This window comes from Canis lupus, chromosome 4 (genome assembly GCF_003254725.2).
Source record: "Canis lupus dingo isolate Sandy chromosome 4, ASM325472v2, whole genome shotgun sequence".
NCBI lineage: Eukaryota > Metazoa > Chordata > Mammalia > Carnivora > Canidae > Canis > Canis lupus.
In genome coordinates this window covers 42,488,287-42,509,858 of record NC_064246.1, presented here as the reverse complement: position 1 = coordinate 42,509,858, position 21,572 = coordinate 42,488,287, and the positions used below count along the sequence as shown (strand labels likewise).

General features: G+C 40.6%; 1 protein-coding gene across 1 annotated transcript in view; it reads left to right on the top strand.

Moving 5' to 3' along the window:
* The window catches only part of DOCK2 (dedicator of cytokinesis 2), a 397,914-nt gene that overhangs the window by 68,284 nt on the left and 308,058 nt on the right, over positions 1 to 21,572 (top strand). The window contains exons 18-22 of the mRNA XM_025434190.3: positions 526 to 709; positions 840 to 937; positions 2,563 to 2,652; positions 3,405 to 3,505; positions 4,328 to 4,462. Of these exons, the coding sequence (XP_025289975.1) occupies positions 526 to 709; positions 840 to 937; positions 2,563 to 2,652; positions 3,405 to 3,505; positions 4,328 to 4,462 (608 nt within the window). The remainder of the gene's footprint in view (positions 1 to 525; positions 710 to 839; positions 938 to 2,562; positions 2,653 to 3,404; positions 3,506 to 4,327; positions 4,463 to 21,572) is intronic.

The window sequence follows — 21,572 nt, the reverse complement described above, 5'->3', positions numbered from 1 at the left end:
AAAAAACAACTCAATAAATTTAGGAGGATTCAAAATAGCCTGTCAGGGGAATCTTTAATTCCTTTCATGTTGATAATGAAGTCCACAGAGCCTTCAACTTGTTGGTCAATCCCTTTTCCATTAATGTAACTTCGGGTTCTTGTCTGGTTTTTATTATTATTATTATTTTAAGATTTTATTTATTTATTCACGATAGACATAGAGAGAGAGAGGCAGAGACATGGGCAGAAGGAGAAGCAGGCTCCATGTATGAAGCCCGATGCGGGACTCGATCCCTGGTCTCCAGGATCGTGCCCTGGGCCAAAGGCAGGCGCCAAACTGCTGCACTACCCAGGGATCCCCGGGTTCTTGTCTGTTTTATGGAAAAATAGCCCTGCCATACCAGCTGCTGTTTGTTGCTTCTCTGATGATTTTTCTAATTTTGACTATCTGGACCTTACAATGTGTGAGCTGGCTACTGCAAGCTCTATGTGGCATTGGGCAGGTACCCATGGCTTGGAGAAGTAACCAAGGTGTTGTTTCCAGGGGGAGAGTAAGAAGATGGAGGATGCCAGTGCTTACCTGACACTTCCTTCTTACCGACACCATGTGGAAAACAAGGGGGCCACCCTAAGTCGAAGCTCCAGCAGTGTTGGGGGGCTCTCTGTCAGCTCCCGAGATGTGTTCTCCATTTCCACCCTGGTGTGTTCCACAAAGCTCACCCAGAACGGTAATGAAACCATGAAGAGTTGAATAAATGTAGTACGCATGTGCATGTGTGCATGGGTAAGCCCAAGGAAGTCCTGAATGGACACTTTACCCCAATAATAGTAACTCTGCTTGTCTGGACTCTATTTCAGTGGGCTTGCTGGGTTTGCTGAAGTGGCGCATGAAGCCTCAGCTGTTACAGGAGAACTTAGAGAAATTGAAGATTGTCGATGGAGAGGAAGTGGTGAAGGTCAGTGGGGCTTCATTTTGTTTGTATTCATCCAGCAGTGACAGAGCTTTAAATTATGGGTGGCTTTGGGGAGCAAATGAAGTGTGGAGGGAGATTGGACTTTGTCTCTAACAATGGGACACAGTGTCCCAAATTACCACGAGAAAACTTTACTTGGAAATTCAGAGGCTGATTTGGTTCAATGATGCTGAATGTTGAGTTGTAGAAAACGGGTTGTGTTCAGTTTCTGGAAGGAGATCAGCCTGGATGTAGATCTCAGCTCAACCACTTGCCAACTTTATGTGATAATATTATGAATATGACATATTTGATAGAGTGGTTGTGAGCATTCAAGGCAATAATATTTAAAAATTACTTAGCACAGAGTACACAATATTGAACTAAACATGTAAATCATACCAGAGTTCAATAAATAGTAACTATTAATTATTTTTGTTGGTATAAGTTGCTATAATAGTGTGATCTCTTAGTACTACTCACATGTTACTGTTAGAAATAAAAAATATACTTAGTTCCTGCTGCTTACAGAGTATTATGCCATTATACATGAAAAAGGAAAAGACATCAGGGCTCACATTTTAAGCGAAACAAGCAGAAAATAATACAAATGTCATATGTATTGTTGTGTCCACATGGTGTTGAAAAATATAGTGTCTGAGAAGTAGGTCCATTTATTCAATTCTTCTCTCCAGTTCTATGGGACAAGTGTTTCCCATAGGTTTTGGTGATCTTGTTTCCATCAGGAACTTGGTCAAGCTAGAAACTCTGAGATTAAACATCTTTATTTGGTAGTGTTTTCAGGGACTATAGGAAATATTGACACATCCCTTAGGAAGGAAGAGCATCAGATTTTATTTAGTTTTCCATACATGGAGAAGCAATGGTAGAATTTTCAGGTCAGTGTTTTAAATGTGCACTAATGACCCATCTACCTGGTTCGGCAGTAGCAGGAAAATTCCCCAGACATCCTTTCATAAAGTCTATCATCTTTGGGCAGTTTGGTGAAGCATCTGGGGGGGAATTACGTTGTCTCCACCTCTGCTTCCTTTTTTCTTTTTCTAAAAAAGTTTGTTATTGAACTATATAAAATGGTAAAATATGTACAGAGCACTTACCCTAAGAATATAGTTCCTTGTATTTTTACACAAGTATACACCCATAATCCCACCCTCCAGATCAAGATAGAGAACATTTTTGGCATCACCGTAGGTTCCCTCATATCCCTTCTCAACCTCCCCTATGCTAACTGCCATTATGAATTTTTTTTGCCTGTTCTTGAATTTCATAAAAATAGAGTAATAAGTAATGTGCATTGTTGTGTCTGACTTATCTTACTCTACACAGTTCTCATGAGGGTTATCCTCATTGTTGCATGTAGAAGTAGTTTGCTCTTTTATATTACTGTGGAGTATTCTGTAGTATTAAAATGCTGCCATATGTTCATTCATGCTGTTGGTTGACAGTTGGGTTGCTCCAAGTTCTGGCTCTTGAGAAGAAAGCTTCCTGGACCTTTAAATGCAGCATGTGGTAGATGTGTGCTCTCATTCTCTTGGGGATACACCGAGGAGTGGGATATCTGGGTCACCTGCACTGTTTTTTAACATGACCTTCATTATTTTGTTCAGTTTCTCCAGGATACTCTAGATGCCCTCTTCAATATCATGATGGAGCATTCTCAAAGTAATGAGTATGACATCCTCGTCTTTGATGCTTTGGTAAGAAAGAGGGGACAGGTATTTAGTGACATTAGACATTAATGTGTATCTCACTGTGAGAACACTGAGAACTTGTGGCCCTTGTGGCCCTTTTCATGAACTCTTTTGGAGGCATTGTAACTTCTAGCAACCAGAGCAATAAATGAATGAAGGGCTGGGTTGGTTGTTTGTTTCTAGTTCATTTGAAAGCATGGCAGGGTGAGTAAAAGGGAAATTTAAGTGTTGATGTCTATCAGTGACCAATAAAGTTTTAATGTTAACTACTTATGTCAATGACATTTACATTTTAAAGAAATTACTTGGAGACAACTGTGACTTGATCCAGTGCTTCCCAGAAGGTGTCCTGGGAAGCTAGCCCTCAAAGAAGATGCTTTGTGACAAAAAGATCCTTTGATTAGATAGCTCTTAGGGAAGTTCTGGACATTGTGTGACCTCTCAGAGATTCATCATGCATGTGAATATATTAAAGACTCTAAAAACCCTGCCATAAAGAAAGCAGCCTAACAATGGTATCCTGAGATTTGTCCAACTTATTTGACCACAAAACCTTTTCATCCTTTGACACCCTGTAGCATTCTTCATGAAATACTTTTTAGAAGAGACATTACCTTAATGGAAAAGGCTAGCAATATACCTGTGAGCTAATTCCTGAGCAACATCATTTTGCAGGAGATTCAGTGATGCCATGTGAGTGTGGCTTCCCACCTTACTTGATCTGACCCCCAAACGCTGATCCCTTGAATCTTCCTCAGATCTACATAATAGGACTCATTGCTGACCGGAAATTCCAACATTTCAACACCGTTCTGGAGGCTTATATTCAACAGCATTTCAGTGCTACACTGGCTTACAAGTAAGTTCCTGTGAAAGTGGGGGTTTCTTGTGTACCTGCCAGGATACCCAGGGCACGAGGACCTTGAGCATTTGCCTTTTGCACTGGGCTGTGTGAGTTCTCCCTTTGATAACCCAATCCATGCTGGGTTATCTGGGTTAAATACACATATGCAAACCCATAGGTTAGAATGAGTATTTTATTGTGGTAGAAGTCCATGAAAGCATTCATTCATTCAGGAAGTCAGCTATCATTTACTGAGCAGCCACTTGTGATAGACACTGGGATTCAGAGGCTAGAGAGGAGAAGCGCACAGGGCTAGGAGCCCACTATAGCATGGGCACAGGGAACTAATAGTTACAAACAGGAAGTGATGCTGCAGAAGGTGGGAGAGGCCAGTTTGCCAAGGGGCCTTGAAAGCTAGGCCAAATAGTTTGAAGTCTGCCTTGCTGATAATGAAGAAATGTGGGGAGTTTCTCAGTACAGGAGTTCCACAATACTATTAGAACATTTTCTGTAGGAAGCAAATGCTGAAAAGAGCATTCTCACCACCATTATTCCCACTCATGTCCTGATTATGACTGGTTTTCCCGGTCAAAATATTTTTTTTCCTCACTAGTTTTTTTCTTTGCTAGCTCTCTATGGACTGGAAAGAAATACTTATTCACTCTCTGTATTAAAAATATATATTTTAAGCAGAGTTATTTTTAGGGCTGTAAACAAGTAGCTTAGCTATACCACCAACTTTAACCTTTGATTGAATGCTTTATAATTTATGGAGCAAACTAATGACCATGCTGTGGGCTGGAAAGATGTGTTTTGAAAATATAATCCCTTATTCAGGAAATTGATGACGGTGCTGAAGACTTACTTGGATACCTCCAGCAGAGGGGAGCAATGTGAGCCGATCCTAAGAACCCTGAAAGCTTTGGAATATGTGTTCAAGTTCATTGTGCGGTCGAGGACATTATTTTCACAGTGAGTGCTTGTTATGTAAGGGTGATTGATTAGTTCTGCAGTTCCTCCGGGATACAACAGTATTTGTGTCATTGGAGAGATTCTTTTATAAAATTACAACCAGGCATTGATCAAAAACAACTTAAAAATCCAACACAGAGAGTTATGAATAGGTTATAATTGTTCCCTCTAAGCTCATCCAGGGAAAAATATGAATCTTAACATGTTATAGAGTTATGTTTCATCCAGTGAACTTGATTTGTGATTTGAGGCTCTTCTGTGTTTCATCTATCATTCTTCATTTGATTTGAGATAGAAAACTTTCCAGGAATCTTCAATGATAGAGGTGTTGGGAGTTGAAAGAGCAGAACTCTGGGAGTTGACAGTTATTTGGCTCTGGGAGGTTGTGCATGACAGATGAGCTGGTATTTGCAGTTGATCTGTCTGTCCTTGAGATCCTAGTAGCCAACAATTGAGCTGATATGTTAGAACACCTAAGAGATTTGATGTTTTATGAGTAGTATTACGAGGTTAACTGTTCTTTTGAAGGACTTCAGAGATAGAGGCATTCAAATGCAACCTGCAAAAGGATAATTTATGTTCATCTTGGCTATAAGGAAAAGTTAGAAAAGCAATTTGGTTGTGATTGTAGGTATGATCAGATTGGTTGTGTGTGATGGAAAATAAGAAAAAACATCTAGGGAATGTATTATCTGGATTCTTATCAGTGCAGATGAAGAACATTCAACTCAAACTGATTTAGGGAGAGTAGGACTTTATTTTATTTCACATCTTTTTAAAAATCCAGAGGATAGTTGGTCTCAGGCATGACTGGATGCAGACATTACCATCAGGATAGTCTCTGTCTCTCTAGATCTTGCCTCTACTTTCCTTTTGTTGGTTGCCTTCTGAGACAGGTTTTCCAAAGTGGAAACCACTGGAAACCTCAGATTCATATTCTAACTTAAACAATTCTAAGTTATTTGTTATTCTGGCAAAATCCTATGCCAAAAACTGTTTGGGGTCATGTGCTAAGGTTTTAAACATTATGACCAAGGAAATGAGTATGCAGATTATGCGCTTATAGTTTCATGTGTACCTCTGGAGCCAAGGGCCGGGTCAGCCACTTAAGGTATAGATGTCTTCAGTTTGAAAGATGGTTTCCCAAGAGAAAATAGAAGTCTGTAGTCATTATTTTGAACGTGACAGTGTTTCATACTCGACAAGGCATCTGAAATATGAATCATTTTGGATTCTCCTAAAACGTTCCTTGAGATTTCAGATGAGAATAGAAGGAGATGAATGTCTTGAACCATGTCATGTGCATTATTCATTTTTTAAATGTTAATTTTTAATTTTTTAAAACTTAATCTTACTAAAAATTTAATTAATTAATTAATTAATTAATTTATTTATTTATTTATTATTTAAGTTTCAGGCAGTTAAGATACAGTACAATATTGGTTTCTGGAGTAGAATTCAGCAATTCATCACTTACATACAACACCTTGTGCTCTTCATAGCAAGTGCCAGCCTTAATATCCATCATCCATCTAGCCCATCTTCCACCCACCTCCTTCCATCAACCCTCTTATTCTTAAAGTGAAGCATCTGTTTCTTCTGGTTTGCCAGTTAGTCAAAGTAGAGACTGTATTAAAGTCTTAGGGGTATTCTTATATATTTGAGAGGTATTTATCAATTATTTGAAAACCAGTGTGTCTTTCTAAGGGTTGAGTTTCTTGGAGGAGTTCAAGGATTCAAACACTATAATTCCAGATTAATAGGCAAGGATATCTTATCTCATCTTGCAAGTGAGAACTTTAGATTTACAAGAAGAACATATATTCTTCATTTATCATATCTTCTGCCCAATTTTTTCTTTTGGCTTATTTATTTTACTGTTTCTTCTTTCCTTCCTTCCTTTTGGCTTATTTATCTTATCCTTCCTTCCTTCCTTCCTTCCTTCCTTCCTTCCTTCCTTCCTTCCTTCCTTCCTTCCATTTTCTTCCTGTCTTATCTCTCTTAGTCTTTCTTCCCTCCCTCCACTGGAGCAAAGAGCGTTTGTATATTTGTTTTCTTCTCTGCCTCAAGGCATGTCATCCTGCAGAACTCTAGCTCTTCATTCAGTGTAAATTCAGTGCTGCTGTAACTCTAAGTGACTTTTGGCTTCTTGAGTACTGAGGTGCTCTGTTATTTCTTGCTGTATCCCCAGCATCACATATAGAACATCATTGATACTTATAAAATACCTATTGGACAAGGTGCCTTTTGAGGCTAAGAGAGGCATTTGGTCAGAAGAGATGCCTTTAAGATAGTCTTCAATACTTTCTCATGAACAAAGTGTAGGCTGACCTTCAAGAAAGATCTAAGACCTCATGCTGAGGGAAGGTAGTTTTCCTGTGTCCTGTTCATTTTAGAATCTTTATCAATGGTTTGCACTCTTAGAGCGGCATCAAGGACATTGGGAAGTGTTGGAGGTATTTCCCCATACTGGGAAGGCATTTTACTTGGGAAACTAGAAAATAGAAGGTTTGAAATTTCTAAGCCAGCTGGTGGGAAATCATAATATAATTATTGCTTTTGGGACTTATTGTGTCTGGTATTGTGTTGCTGTTTCCTGTTATTTCTTTGTCTTCTTTCCTCATGTGCATAATTTCAGCTGATCTAGCTCCCATTAGCTGTTCCCTTGCCATTTTTCTTTGCACATTCTGCACAGGAACATTTTCAAGGGCTAGGGATTATCCTGTATCAATATGCAGGATGCAGTTGAGAAAGAGAGGAAGAGAAGTTGTTGAGAAAGATTGGATTTCTTAAGGATTATTTATTTCTATCACATAGTCAAATAATGTGATTTTCTTGTCCCTTCTCTATGTCACTGGCTCCTGAGTCAAAGTCTGGGGCAGGATACCTGTGCCATAGTTGCAATGGAAGCTGGCAGAGCAGGTTCAAGCTTTTGCCATAGGGAGACAGGCTTAAAAACATGGGAAATTCCTAAATTTTAGGAAGTGTGTCCAGAAGATGCTCAGTAGTCATCAATATGACCAGTATCCATTAGGCTTCCCTAGAATGACTGAGCCTCTGGGAGATATAGAGCATACTGAGAAACGGCTGGAAAGAGCTGAAGTGATAATCTTTTAGGCATTGAACTTCTTTATAAAATTCCTTGCAGTTTCTTTTATCCTGAAGCTCAGACAACCAGCTGAGCTGATCCCCAAGATTTCTGAGCTGTGGAATTACTCAGAGTTCAGAGCAGCCTGCACTTTCCTGAGTCACCATGCTGAAAAGCTTCCCTTCCTGCTGGCCAGGCACATAGAAACAAGGCTGCAACCCTTCTGTAAGGATGGCTCTCTAAAAGAGAGAAAGTCTAGAGCATGGCACTCTAGTGGGATTTGCTCCCCCTTGTCTATGTTCCTTAAAAAATACTAATGCTGCCATAGGCTCAAGTACAGGGGGGAAATGTGGAATAATGATTATGTTCATGTTGGGCTGGTCAGTGTTGGCTCATTGTTTATCAGTGTTCACACTAGACAGACCTGGGAGGGAGTTGTATGTTTGTCCCTGTGCTCAGCTGAGTGAGTGACCTGGCCTATCTGAGCCTCAGTTTCCTTATCCATAAATGGGGATAAACCAGATCTTAGTGTTTTGATGATGAAATGAGATTACATGTACAAAGTTATCCATGTAGTACCTGGTACTTAACTTCATAAACATAATAAATGTTACCTGGTACCATGTTTTTACGTCGGCAAGAAAGCAAAAGTACTTGTTTCAAAAACTCAGATATCAATTAATAGATGGTATCTTGGTCCATGATTAAAATTTGACTTACTGTTCATGCTATCCTAAACCTTTCTTGTTGTTTTTGTTTGCTCACTTGTTTGTTTGTTTTTAAGGAGGAAGGGATATGTTTACCAGGTGTCTGCTTTTTGAGGATCACAATGTAGGGACTTTTACAGCTCCATGAATTCCCCTTGGTCTGTTGCTAGCCCATTGACTGGCCCCTGCTTGTGTCTGCTGTGTGTGTGATCAGGCCCCTTGGGCCCAAATAGCCATGTACCCAGCTCTCTGCAACCTGATCATACTGCCTGTGTTTCCTTTTGTATCATGCTTCCTGCTCTTGTTAAGGATCTGCTTATTCAATTCTTGTTTCCTCCTCCTCTGTGTCCTTCCAGTCTCTTGGGGCTGCTCTTCTATCCACATATTTCTTCTTTACCTCCCTCATCCTCACTCCCTTTGCTTATGAGAGGCAGTCAGTCAGTGGTTAAAGACACTGTCTTTGGAGCTAGCTACTTGGGCTTGAGTTCTGCACTGGAATCCTACCACTACCACTTACCAATGTCTATGACCTTAGGCAGATTATTTTGCCTGCCTAAAGCTCAGTTTACTTATATGTAAAATAAGCATGTAGGTAAAAATAAAAGCCTTTCAGGTTGTGATGCAGACTGAATGAGCTAATGGATGTCAGACACTTAGCATAGTGCCTGTCACAGAGCAAGTAGCCACGGCCTTGGTGATTATTTCCTGCTAAGTGCATTTCACTTATTATCTCCATTAGTCATCAGAAGAATCCTATGGAGAGCCTCATCTTCCCACTTCATCTCATCTGAGTCTTCATTTACTCTGTGCCAGCCACACAGACCTCCTTGCAGTGGCTCAAGCTCCTGACATAGGGGCTGGGCACCTTTCCCTCCATATCTGCTTGCTCACTCCCTCTCCTCTACATCCTCACTCAAATGTTTCCTTCACTACCCTATGGAAAATTGCAACTTCTGATTCCCCTCCCTTTCACTCTGTTTTTGGTCTTTTTTCCCTCCTCATAGAAATAGTCACATGTTAACATACTAGACAATAATTAATTATACTTTTGTTTACTGCCATCTCCCTGCTAGAATGTCAGCTTCAAAGCTCCTATCTTTGTTTTGTACTGAGAACAGCACATGGCAGGTATTGATACTTATTCAGTGTGAAGTGGGACACTATTTCTATCCCCCTTTCTTTTTTTTTAAGATTTTTAATTTATTTATTCATGAGAGACACAGAGAGACAGAGAGAGAGGCAGAGACACAGGCAGAGGGAGAAGCAGGCTCCATGCAGGGAGCCCAATGCGGGACTCGATCCTGGGTCTCCAGGATCACATCCCAGGCTGAAGGCGGCACTAAACCACTGAGCTACCAGGGCTGCCCTCTATCCCCCTTTCTTAGATAAGGAACCTGAGGTTTTGATTCAAACTTAAAGGTCACAAAGCTAAGAATTAGCAGAGTGAGGCTTCACATTCTACTTCATCTGATTAAGCAAATTTAAGAACCAGAACTTTTCATCTTCAGCCCAGGGCACGATCCTAGAGACCGGGGATTGAGTCCCGCGTCGGGCTCCCTGCATGGAGCCTGCTTCTCCCTCTGCCTGTGTCTCTGCTTCTCTCTGTGTGTGTCCCTCATGAATAAATAAATAAAATCTTTAAAAAAAAAGAGAAAAAAAGAAGAACTTTGTGGGGATCATGCAAATATATAAAGTGTGTTTGGCCAAGATGGGGAGCTGTCCTGAGTGAAAATAGCTCCTCCTGGAAGGATCAACTTGCTGACTATTGTCAGAGCTGCAGAGAGGCACAAGACTGCATGGGTTTAGGTACTATTATTCTAAACACAGTAGGACTTCAACAGAAACAAGATGACTTGGAACAGAAGTTGTCAGGAAAGAAGTCCTTGCCATTTTGACAAAGCTATCTAGGCAACCATGACTTTATCCTCGTATCTTCTCAAGGAATGAAGAAAGAACTGACATAGGGCCAGCCCAGGTAACTCACACTCCTTAAAGGAGTCACTAGTCAGGGAAAGAGATGTACTAACACACTGGTAGGAGCTGCAGTGTCTCAGGAGTCATCCTGTTCCCCAGCCCTCACCTGGGAGCCAGGAAGGATGGCCGTGGTGTGCACAGCACCATTCATCTGCGCTGGGGCCTCCACTCCATCAACATAGGCATTCAAGGAGCACGGTTCACACCTCCGGTGGACACCCCCAGTCTGGCTCACTTAATTCAGGGCCAGACATCATTGCCCTTTCTCTTTCTCTTCTTTCTTTCTTTCTTTCTTTCTTTCTTTCTTTCTTTCTTTCTTTCTTTCTTTCTTTCAGATTTTATTTATTTATTGAGACACACAGAGAGAGATTGAGAGAGAGAGAGGGAGAGAGAGAGAGGCAGAGGGAGAAGCAGGCTCCACGCTGGGAGCCCAACGTGGGACTCGATCCCGGGTCTTCAGGATCACACCCCTGGCTGCAGTCGGTACTAAACCACTGCGCCACCAGGGCTGCCCTCTGCTTGCTTTCAGTATCAGGTGATCAGATGTTCTCTGATGTTCTCTGATGCTCTCTCTTCTTTTTTATTTTCCATCTTGCGTTATTCTGCCTACCTCCCCTCTCAGCTTCTACCTCGCCTCCCCACCAGTTCAATTTCTTCTTATGTAAATATTATATACTAGTTCACCTTCCTGGTCATGCATATGTTAGGCAGCAAGACTGTCTGAATGAAACTCAGCCAGGCCTAATGTAGCCTGGAGTCTGCCTTTTTAAACAAATATGACTTTAACTCGAAGGCACTTGCCAATGTGATTTGTTTTCATTGTTCATGTATGAATAAATATTTAAATGTAATCATCTGTTTATACGGAGCATGGGCTGGAATGCCCGTCACATTGCTATTCCTATTTCTCCTGCATATAATTTGTTTGCATGTTAATGCCATTTATTCCTATGTAAGCCTCTGTTTTCGGTGTTGAATATAATTTCACTTTTTGATGACAGTAATGGCTCAGTAAACTACACAATTGCAGTTAATGGAATTATTTTATGATAACATTAACTTGGCATTAGATCAGGGTGGAAAAGAAAACTGTCATCAAAGGGATACTGTCAAACAGTCACTTCTCTTTAATTTATTATCTATTTTATGAGTTGCTACAATGCTGAGGGGGATCCAACAGCTTGTTTATTACAAACATATGTGTAAATGCTTTGTAAAGCAGGAAGTAAGTAGCTGTCATTGTAACATGAAATTGTGCATATGCATGCATTTTAAATACTCCTCTTTTCCCTTTGTGTATAGAAATATTAATAAACATTCATTGAGTACCTATTATGTGCTAGGCACTGTAAGTACTGGGGACTTTGAAATTAATAAGTAAGGCTTCCTCAAGTAGCAGCAATGCTGTGGGGATGATAGATAGGCATCCCAGCAATCAAATCACAGTTCCCTGGAATAAGCAATGATCCATGGCATGATGCCATTGAGGCTCAGGAAACAGACAGGTTTAAATGACCAACTCCACCTCAGGAGGATCAGTAATTCTTCTCGGATGAAGTGATACTTTAAACTAAATGTTGAAAGAGAGAAGAATCACAAATTTCAAGCAGAGGGAATAACGTGTGGAACCCAGCTCCCCATTGTTCCTACTACTCCAGGGTACCATTTATTAAGCATCTCCTCTGTGCTTGGCCCTATATCACTTTTTTACTCTGCCTCACTTCATATTCACAGGAACCCTGGGAAGTAGTGGTATTCTGATGTTTGTTTGGCAGAAGAGGAAACTGGGGCCCAGAAAGATACAGAAAGTGACAGCTAGATGTTAGCAGAGAGGGATGCACCATCAAAGCCTAGGTTCTTTGTGCTATGGTATGCCCGTGAATAGCATGTCTATGCGGCAGAGGGGCTAGTGGGTGAATATGTCCTGGTGGAAGAGTGGGGACCATGCACCTGATGAGGTAGGTTGTAGTTGGACCATGAACACCTGGTATGCCTGACCGAGGAGTGTGGTGCCATTCTCTCTGCCAGGGGAAATCAGCATAAATGCTGCCCTCCATCCTCAGAGCAGAGTGAGCACCCCAGTGGGGGGACAGACTCATCCATTGGAATGAGGCAAAAAGATGAAAATTCCTTAATTTCATTCCAAGAGGAAAAAATTAAACTTTATAAACGTGATTTAGAATAATACTTGGATATAATTTATAAATAAGTAAGCATCTGTTGAGAATCATGCTTGAATTTTTTTTCTCATGGAGCAGTTTGGAAACCTCTGCTTTTGGCAGTGGGGGCCATTGAAGTTCTAAGGCAGAGGATCTACAAGGGAGCCTGGGTGGCTCAGTTAGTTAAATGTCCGACTCTTGGTTTTGGCTCATGTCATGATCTCAGGGTCATGTCATTGAGCCCCGCATCAATCTCTATGCTGGGCATGGAGCTTGCTTAAGATTCTCTACCTCAGGATGCCTGGGTGGCTCAACAGTTTAGTGCCGCCTTTGGCCCAGGGCATGATCCTGGAGTCCCGGGATCGAGTCCTGCATCAGGCTCCCTGCATGGAGCCTGCTTCTCCCTCTGCCTGTGTCTGCCTCTCTGTGTGTGTGTCTCTCATGAATAAATAAATAAAACCTTAAAAAAAAAAGATTCTCTACCTCTTTCTACCTCTGCCCTGCTCTCTCTCTCAAATACAAAAATAAAAATTAAAACAAACAAACAAATAAATAAATAAATAAAGCAAGCAAGCAAGCAAGAGATCTCCATGATTCAGATTCATGTTTTAAAAAGATCACTGAGGAAGAAAGATGAGTGTGTGGAAGGTAGTATAGAGGAAGGGAGGCAGGAGGTTAATAATGAAGCAGTTGCAGTGATCCAGGCAAGAAGACTTGAGCTAAGGCAGTCATAGTGGGTGGGAGAAGAAGGGTGGAAGAAGAAGGGTGGAAGACTACAAGGTGTATTAATGGCAGGATGGAATGTGGGTGGGAGTGCAGCTAGGGGAGAGGGCAGGATCAGCTGATCTGAGGTTGAGCTTTGCGACCCGTTTCCTTAGACATTATTCATCAGCATGATGAATACAGGGGAGGAGAAGTTTTGGGGGGAAGATGATATGTTTTGGTAAAATTTGAGATGTTTATTGGGATAGCCCAATAGAAATGTATAGCAGGTAGTTAGATACAAATCTGGAGTTCAGGAGAGTAAAGAACAGAAGTAAAGTTTTGGTAGTGATTGATCCAAAAAAGTATTGTATTTGAAGCTATAGCACAAGGTGAGCAATGATATAAAACTCAGGGTGAAACCCAGGAGATTAGCGTGTTGAAGGGATGAATGAGGGGAGAGCCCCAGGGAAGGCTGATCAGGAACACAGAGGGAAAGCGGGAAGACCAGCATTCCAGGAGCCAGAAAAGAGAGCATTTCGAGGAGGAAGTGTCAGCACCCTCCGCACGCTACAGCAAAGTCCTGGCAACTGAAAACTGATCAGAGGCAAGATATTTTGCAGTGAGGAGGTCTTTGGTGAATTAGCCAGCCATTCCCCAGGGCTTAGCATCTTTCCTAATAACCAGTTGGAGACCTTAAAGAGGCAGTGGGAACAGGACTTTGAATTGCTATCGATTTCCCATCCTCTTCACGTGAATTACCTACACTGCGGAGTGTCCTTGGCCAGGGTGTAATCCCAGATTGGCTTCCCCCTGCTGATGCTTCAGAGGCTGAGTAAACTGTTTCCTACTAGGGGCTGATCTCATACTTTGCTCACAGCAAAGTGTAAGATGCGGGCTGTCTGCTTCCATTGTCCCTTTAAATGGCTTAATTTTGCAGAACAAGACTATCTACCCTGTAGACAGTTAAGGGAAAAGCCATGGATGACACAAGATATTCATTCTTCCCGGTTGAAGCAGTAGACAATTTCCTTTCCTTGTTAACTCCTCCTTGGACATCTAGAAGCTTTCTTGCTGGCTGAATCCTTGCCTTTGTGGAAAAAAAAAAAAAAAAAAGCTTTTTCTGTCAAATGCTAAGGCTGACAGTTCCTCAGAGAATGACCTGGGTGAAAGATCAATTTACTAAATAAATATGTAGATTTAGGAAATGTGTTCGCAAATCCCCTGTAACTAAATATGAGCATGCAAGATAATAAAGGGTCTAGTTTGCCAGAGAGGTGAAATACACCAAGCTAACGTAATTGTCAGGGATGCTGAACTGAATCAGGGTGACTGGGTGGGCTTGTTGATCCACCTCAAATGCATGTGAGGCAGTATCACCTCAAAGTAGAATTTGTTTCCTTAATAGGAAATAATATATTGCTCAGTTCTCTGGGTGGCTGCTTATTGTGTGGCTGCTTATTTGGGGTGGATGGAAAATTAAAGTAGACTTAGTTCTGAGGCATAGATGGCCACTGTTCTTCAAGTCTCCAACTAGTCTATCTCTCAGATCTACTCTCCTAATGCAGCTGACTGCAAAGACACATTAATTCAATTCAATCCAGTTCATTGATTCATCAAATATTTTTGAGTTTTACTATTTGATCAAGTTCTATGCTATGTTACTGCAGTGAACAAGACAGATGTAGCCCAGCCCTCATTCTGCCCTTCTATAGTACTGAGGGAGACAAAAAAAAAATGCAAACAAATACACCATGTAGTTGCAAACCATACTAAATGCCCATAAGGGAAATAAGCAAATAGTTGAGATACATGGTACATGTATAGTACAGTATAGTGGTAAAGAATGCCAGTGACTACCTACCTGCGTACCCTTGTGCGAATGACCTAACCTCTGCCTTAGTTTCTTCATCGAATGTTGGGATTAGCTCACAATGTTTTTCATTGTGTGGATTCTGAAGAAGTGACATTTCAACTGAGGTATGAAAGAGGCTAATGAACCAGCCATGCAAGGGATAGAAGGAAAGGTCCTTCACGGAGGAAAACTCTGAGCAGGTGCTCTTGAATAAGAAAGAGCTTGAGGTTTTCCAGAAAGTTAGAGAAGACTAGCGTGGCTGAAGGATAGTGAACAAAGGGGAGAATAGGAGGAAGGTGGATATGGAGAGACTGGCAGGACCTGCTGTGCAGGATTTATTCTCAGCATGTAGCCAAGGCCCCTGCAGGCATTTTACTGGAAATGTTAGAATGCCAAGCAGTGCCCACTCAACTGGAGAGAAAGGTTGGTGTCATGTGTCACCAGAATGGGTTGGTGGTTGCTGTCTGGATTTGTGTTGAAGTGGACACTGAGGCTGCATTTAGAGGTAGCTGTACAAGGAGGTGTGCCTGATCAGTGGTACCTACATTGAACAGCTCAATAGGAAGGGATACAATTGTTCACTCCTGTGTTAATTATGCAGCCCCTGATAGGAGTGAAGGGCTCTGAGTTCAAACAGAGTGCATATTGTCCTGCAAAGCATTTGTGTTTTATTTTTTTTATTTTTTTATTTATTTATGATAGTCACAGAGAGAGAGAGAGAGAGAGTGAGAGAGGCAGAGACACACACAGGCAGAGGGAGAAGCAGGCTCCACGCACCAGGAGCCCGACGTGGGATTCAATCCCGGGTCTCCAGGATCGCACCCTGGGCCAAAGGCGGGCGCCAAACCGCTGCGCCACCCAGGGATCCCGCATTTGTGTTTTAGATTATAGTAATTCTGTATTTAAAATTAAAAAGTGTTTCATATTCCCACTAGCTTCTTTAGTTGCCTCCTGTAAGACACGTGTGATAGTTATTGCCCAATTTCTAATTAGATTGAGGACAGACACAGGCTGTGCTCCTCAGATCATTGAGGAGCTCCTTTAGTTTCTCCTGCAATCTCTCAACTCTGCTAAGCATCATCGTCTTATAATCACAACATTTACAGCTTTTCAAAGCCATATATATATTTCAGCCACCAGGAATTTTTGGTTTGCAATTTTGAATATTTTTTAAGTACATGATTATAGTCCCTTCTCAATTATTTGTTAATTTATAAGTCTAAAGACCCATATGACCCAAAGCAGCAGATAATATAAGTCATTCAGTTTGATCATCAGAGTACACTATGTATAGATGCATACTCGTGCAGATGAACTTCTTCTCAGAGGGATGTTCTTCCAAATCACAATTTTCTGGGCTAAATAGTATCATTAATTATTACTTCCTGATTTTCTATCAGATGGGTGTTCGGCAGGGGGAGGGAAGAGCCACTGGTTTTGGATACCACAGGAGCGATAAAAATGAAGAACTTGCCCATAGTCAAATATATTTTGTGAATAAGCCACAGATGATAATACCACTGTGACAACAATTAAGGATATCCCAAATAGCATGAGCCACAGCATTTTATTACTGCTGACCTGTCTTTTCCAAAATACTTCTGTCTTGGCATCTATAATACAGAACTCTTTTCATATTCTTCATACTTCTCAGACTCTTCAGAGGTCCTAAAGATTGGCCTGCACCCCCTTTTACTCAATTCCCTCTCCCTATCAAAGAAAGAGGGGTGATCTTAAAAGCCACCAGAGAGAAGAGACCAGAAAGCCTATATAGGAGCAACAGTAAGCCTGAAGGCTAAACTTAACAGGTAAACAACAACAACAACAACAAAACCCCAAAACAAAACAAAACAAAACAAAAACAAACTAGAGGTCTACATCCAGGAAAACTTCTTTCCAGCTTTAGAATAAAACCAGATTAATTAAACTCATCATGATTTACTTAGGAATGAGTTTGTTTATACAGCTAGAAGTTTGTTTTCCTGAATCTGGAGTTCCTCACCCCACCCCACACTACCCCACCACCAAAAAAAAAAAAAAAATCCCACTCATTTTTTTTAATATTTATTTATTCATGAGAGAGAGAGAGAGAGGCAGAGACACAGGCAGAGGAAGAAGCTCAATGTGGGACTCAATCCCGGATCCTGAGATCACATCCTGAGCTAAAGGCAGATGCTCAACCGCTGAGCCACCCAAGTGTCCCTCATTATTCTTTAAAAAAAAAAAAAGATTTATTTATTTATTTTAGAGAGAGTACATGTGTGTGCGAGCAGGAGAGGAAGAGGGAGAAGGAGAGAGAGAGTCTTAAATGTATACCACACTGAGCACAGAGACTGATGTGAGGCTTAGCCTCACGACCCTGTGATCATGACCTGAGTGGAAACCAAGAGCTGGATGCTTAACCAACTGCATCATCCAGGTGCTCCAATTATTCTTTTTAATATTTGCATCTTTCCCATATATCCCATTATTTTTCTGAAATGTCAACTAATGTATGTATGTTAGACCTCATATTTCCATGTCTCATAAACTCTCATATATTCTATCATTTCTTTTTGTTTTGGGGGGTTCATTCTGGTTAACTTCTTTGAACCTGCTTTTTGGTTCACCATTTTCTCTCTAAGCTATGTCTAATATGCCATTTAACTCATTGACTGGGTTTTTAATTTTAATTAGTGGGCTATTTTCAGAGATTCCATTTAGTTCTTATTCAAATACAATTTTTCATTTTTATATTTTTTCTTTATCATATTTTAAGCATCTTTTTTCTATTTGGAGCATATTAAATTTGAGATTTTATATTTTTTGAATTGTAATTCTTTATAATTTCAGTAGGATGAGTCTTTGTATGTCTGATTTTGCTGTCTCCATTTAGCATGATCATGATTCCTGGGCATTTTGTTGTTATTATTATATTTTAAAGCTAACTTTCTTTAGAATTTTATCAGTTGTTCTATAGTTGTTTTTAGTTTTGAAATAAAAGTTTTATTTTCCTCCAAAGAAAATGGGTGCATTAGCAACCAGAGACCACTTTAAGTTAAAGTATCTGTTTGTAGATCCAAGCAAGGAACATGAATACAGAAAAACAAAAACATGAACAAAACAAAATCCAGGTGAAGACTGGCTCATGGTTCAGAAATCTCAATGGAGATGTGTTTTCCTTTTCTATCCAGTACTGAGGAGTGGGTAGTTTCCTCACTGCTCCCGTTTAGGCAATAGATTTACTTCTTACCCTCCTTTATAAGAAAGCGTAACAGTTTGAGATACCAGCTTTATGCAAGGGTCTCCAATAAGCAGGCCCTAGGATTGATCTCATTCCTTCTATTCCCCAAACAACCATCTGAGTGGAGGTTTAAAGCCACTAAGGTTGAGCAAATGTATTGGGGGCAGAAGTTGGCTTTATTGCTCTGTAAGTACCCAGAATCTCCTTTTTGCTTAGTGTTTCTCCTCTGTGGTTTCTTTACTTTTCTGATAGTTTGCCAACTCGTTTTGAAAATCCAGCTTTGGTAGTCATTTTTATTGAGAGGTTTTCCAGGGTGTTTTGTCCAGCACACTGTTGGAAATGGAAGTCTTTAAACTTTACTGCAGTTAGAATGATCTTTCCACAGTTCAAATCTGACCTGGATGCTCACCTTCTTGAAATCCTCTAATTTCTTCTCATTGCTCTAAAGATGAAGACAAAATTGCATGTGCCCTGAAAGGGTCTATGGGACTGGGTTGGCTTTTGCTCCCCACCTGTCTCCTTTCTCCTAACTTACCCAGATTTCCTCCACTCCGGATTTATTGGTCTTCATTCAGTCCCTCTGACCCACTCAGCTCTCTTCTGCTGTGGGACACATGCACTTGCTTTCTTGGAAATGGAATGCCCTTCCCTCTCCTTCTCTTCTAGTTTTCTTTTATCTCGTCTCCTGGGTTACCTAAAGCATTGCTTCCTCAGGGAACCTGTTCCTATATTTTCAAACTAAGTCAAATCTCTTCAGATTCTCATTGCCCATGTAGTCTGTGTTTCAAGTATGATCATACACACACACACACACACACACACACACACACAAATATTTTCTAAGGTCCTACTATCTTCCAATCACTGTGCTACGAAGAAATTTATTAAAGAAATAAAAATTGACACCCAAATACGTATCACAGTTGCCATTCTAATTCACAGGTCATGTCAGGATCTGGAATTCTAGAGATGGTAAATAGCTTTTCATGACATATAGGTATCTTTTGACTTTTTTTTTTTTAAAGAATTGCTGTTAGTGTCTACAACTTCTGAAAGGCCTTTCGCTCAGCATTTATTCTTCCTTATATTCAGCATCAACACATTATGTGCCTGTTTCATGCATGCTGGGCTCTGAAACTTGGTTCCTCTTTTAACCCCTTGAGTTGATAATGAAAGGTGGTGGCCATAAAGATGGAGAGTAGCAAGTGGCTTTGGTTACTCTAGTTAACAAGTATGACATACTTGGATATTGCTAAGAAAGGAGGTCTTACACAATTGTAATTATGTAAAGTGATAGATGTGTCAACTAACATTATGGTGATCATTTTGCAATATATACACGTATCAAGCCATTAGGTTGGACAACTTAAACTTACATAATGTTATATGCCCATTATATCTCAATAAAGCTGGGAGAAAATGGCTTTGGGAGGTGGAATTAATGGGACCTGATGACCAACTGACAGCTGGCAGGTGAAGAGATCCATCATGATCCATCACTACTTGCCCCAGGCTCTGACTTGAGTGTCTATGGGAACATATGCCATGCTGGTGAATATGCAGGGTGAACAGGCTTGGTCTTGGATGATCGAAGTGCCCTATCTGACTCTGACCACAGAAGCTAGTGAAGAATCCTGGAGATTTCCCTCAATAGTAATGTAGTCCACTTATTGATGAGGGAACCAACTCCCAGAGCAAAGTAACCTTCTAACAATCACAACACACAGTACTGCTAGAGTCTGGTTTAGAGCCCAATCCTCAGACCCAGACCACTGTTCTTTCTGTGGCACTCCTCTCTGCTGATGGCTTGCCTGGCTCTCAGGCATTATACTACTCAAATGAGGTCTTCAGTAATGCAAACCGGAGACATTTGAATTTGACCCTTCCTCAGGTATTCCTGGATTTCAAAACAAAAGAATTTTACTGCATAGGTATTTTAAAACCCAGCACCATTAATAAGGAAAATGTTAAAAATTCTATTTAACTCCACATATCAAATGTCAAGGCTCTCAGTGGAACAGAGTAAAAAACCTGAGGTTCATTATCTTTCTCTGAAAGCCACAAGACTGAAAGGTCGAAGGTCAGATGCTCCTAGCATGACCACGGTTTAGAGTAATAATAACTTGACATTTCTTGGGCAGTTGTCTCTCAAGCTGTAGTCCATGCCAGGAACCAGGAGGTAGGTGAAAAACCAGCATTTAGATTCTCTAAGTGTAGAGGGGAAACTGCCTTTAGTTGTCTGACCTTGAGCTAGATCCCCTGGATGCAGCCCTACTTTCCGCAGTGAGAATAAGAGAATTCAGGAAAGACTTTGGGGAAAAAGATTGCTGTAGAAAGGAGCTGGAAGGCAAGAAACATTCACCCCAAAGGAAGAGTAGATATCTCTTGAAAATTAAATGTAACATTTACTTGTTTAAAAATCACAATATAACACAGAAGTATATCAGGGGACCATTGACATACACAATCTCTTTTCTAGGAGATAACAAAATTATCAATTTGTGTATAGGTTTGCAGATTTTTATTAGGGGTGCGTATGTGTGTGTGCGTGTGTAATCATTCTGCAACTTATTTTTTCTGTTATCATTTATGATATCATGGACACTTCCTAGGTTATTAAAAACTAAAGGAAGAAATGGTCAGAGAAGCGGTCAAAACCTCATTTCTTCTCGGTACCTGAACTTTTTTTTTTTTTTTTTTGGTACCTGAACTTTTAGAGCAACTGGGCCTAAAAAGAAAATGCTGGAAGGACTCTACTGATATTAGCGTCTCCTTCAAGTAAATGATGCAATCTATATTTCTCTCTCTACGTCTTGGAACCATGGAAAGGGTAGGGGTCGGTGGGAGGAAATGTTGTGTGTGTGTGTTTCTCTTTAGGAGCATTGTTCTGGGAGCACTCAATTTCTAATTATATTGAGAGAAAACCCCTGAATACCATTTTTCATGCTAATGGAGAAATTTACTTAAGTGCAGAATTATGCAACTGAGTTCTTGCCAAATTACATAAAGGCTGAAGCTCCTCTCAGTAGAATGAAGGACGGCTGGGGCACACATCACACTCTATTCGTAACTTAGAGTTCTTTTCAAGGCTTTTGCCTGAGTCTTATTACCTATTACTATTAATTTATTGCATGGGGTTGCCATATTTTAAAGTAAAGTGAATGTTTTGGATGGATTGTTTTCTTTCATTTCTTCCATATTGTTAACTTCTATTTTTTGTTTGTTTGTTTGTTTAGGCTGTTTACACTTCCACCTGAGACAGTTTTTCTTCAGTGAGTGCATTGATTTTTGTAGGTTCATCCTAGACATTTTTCAAAATAGGATCCCCACATGTTGAGTTTGTCTTTTGTTCTTTCATCGGCAAATCATTCTTCCCTGGGGTGATTTACAAGAGGGAAGACT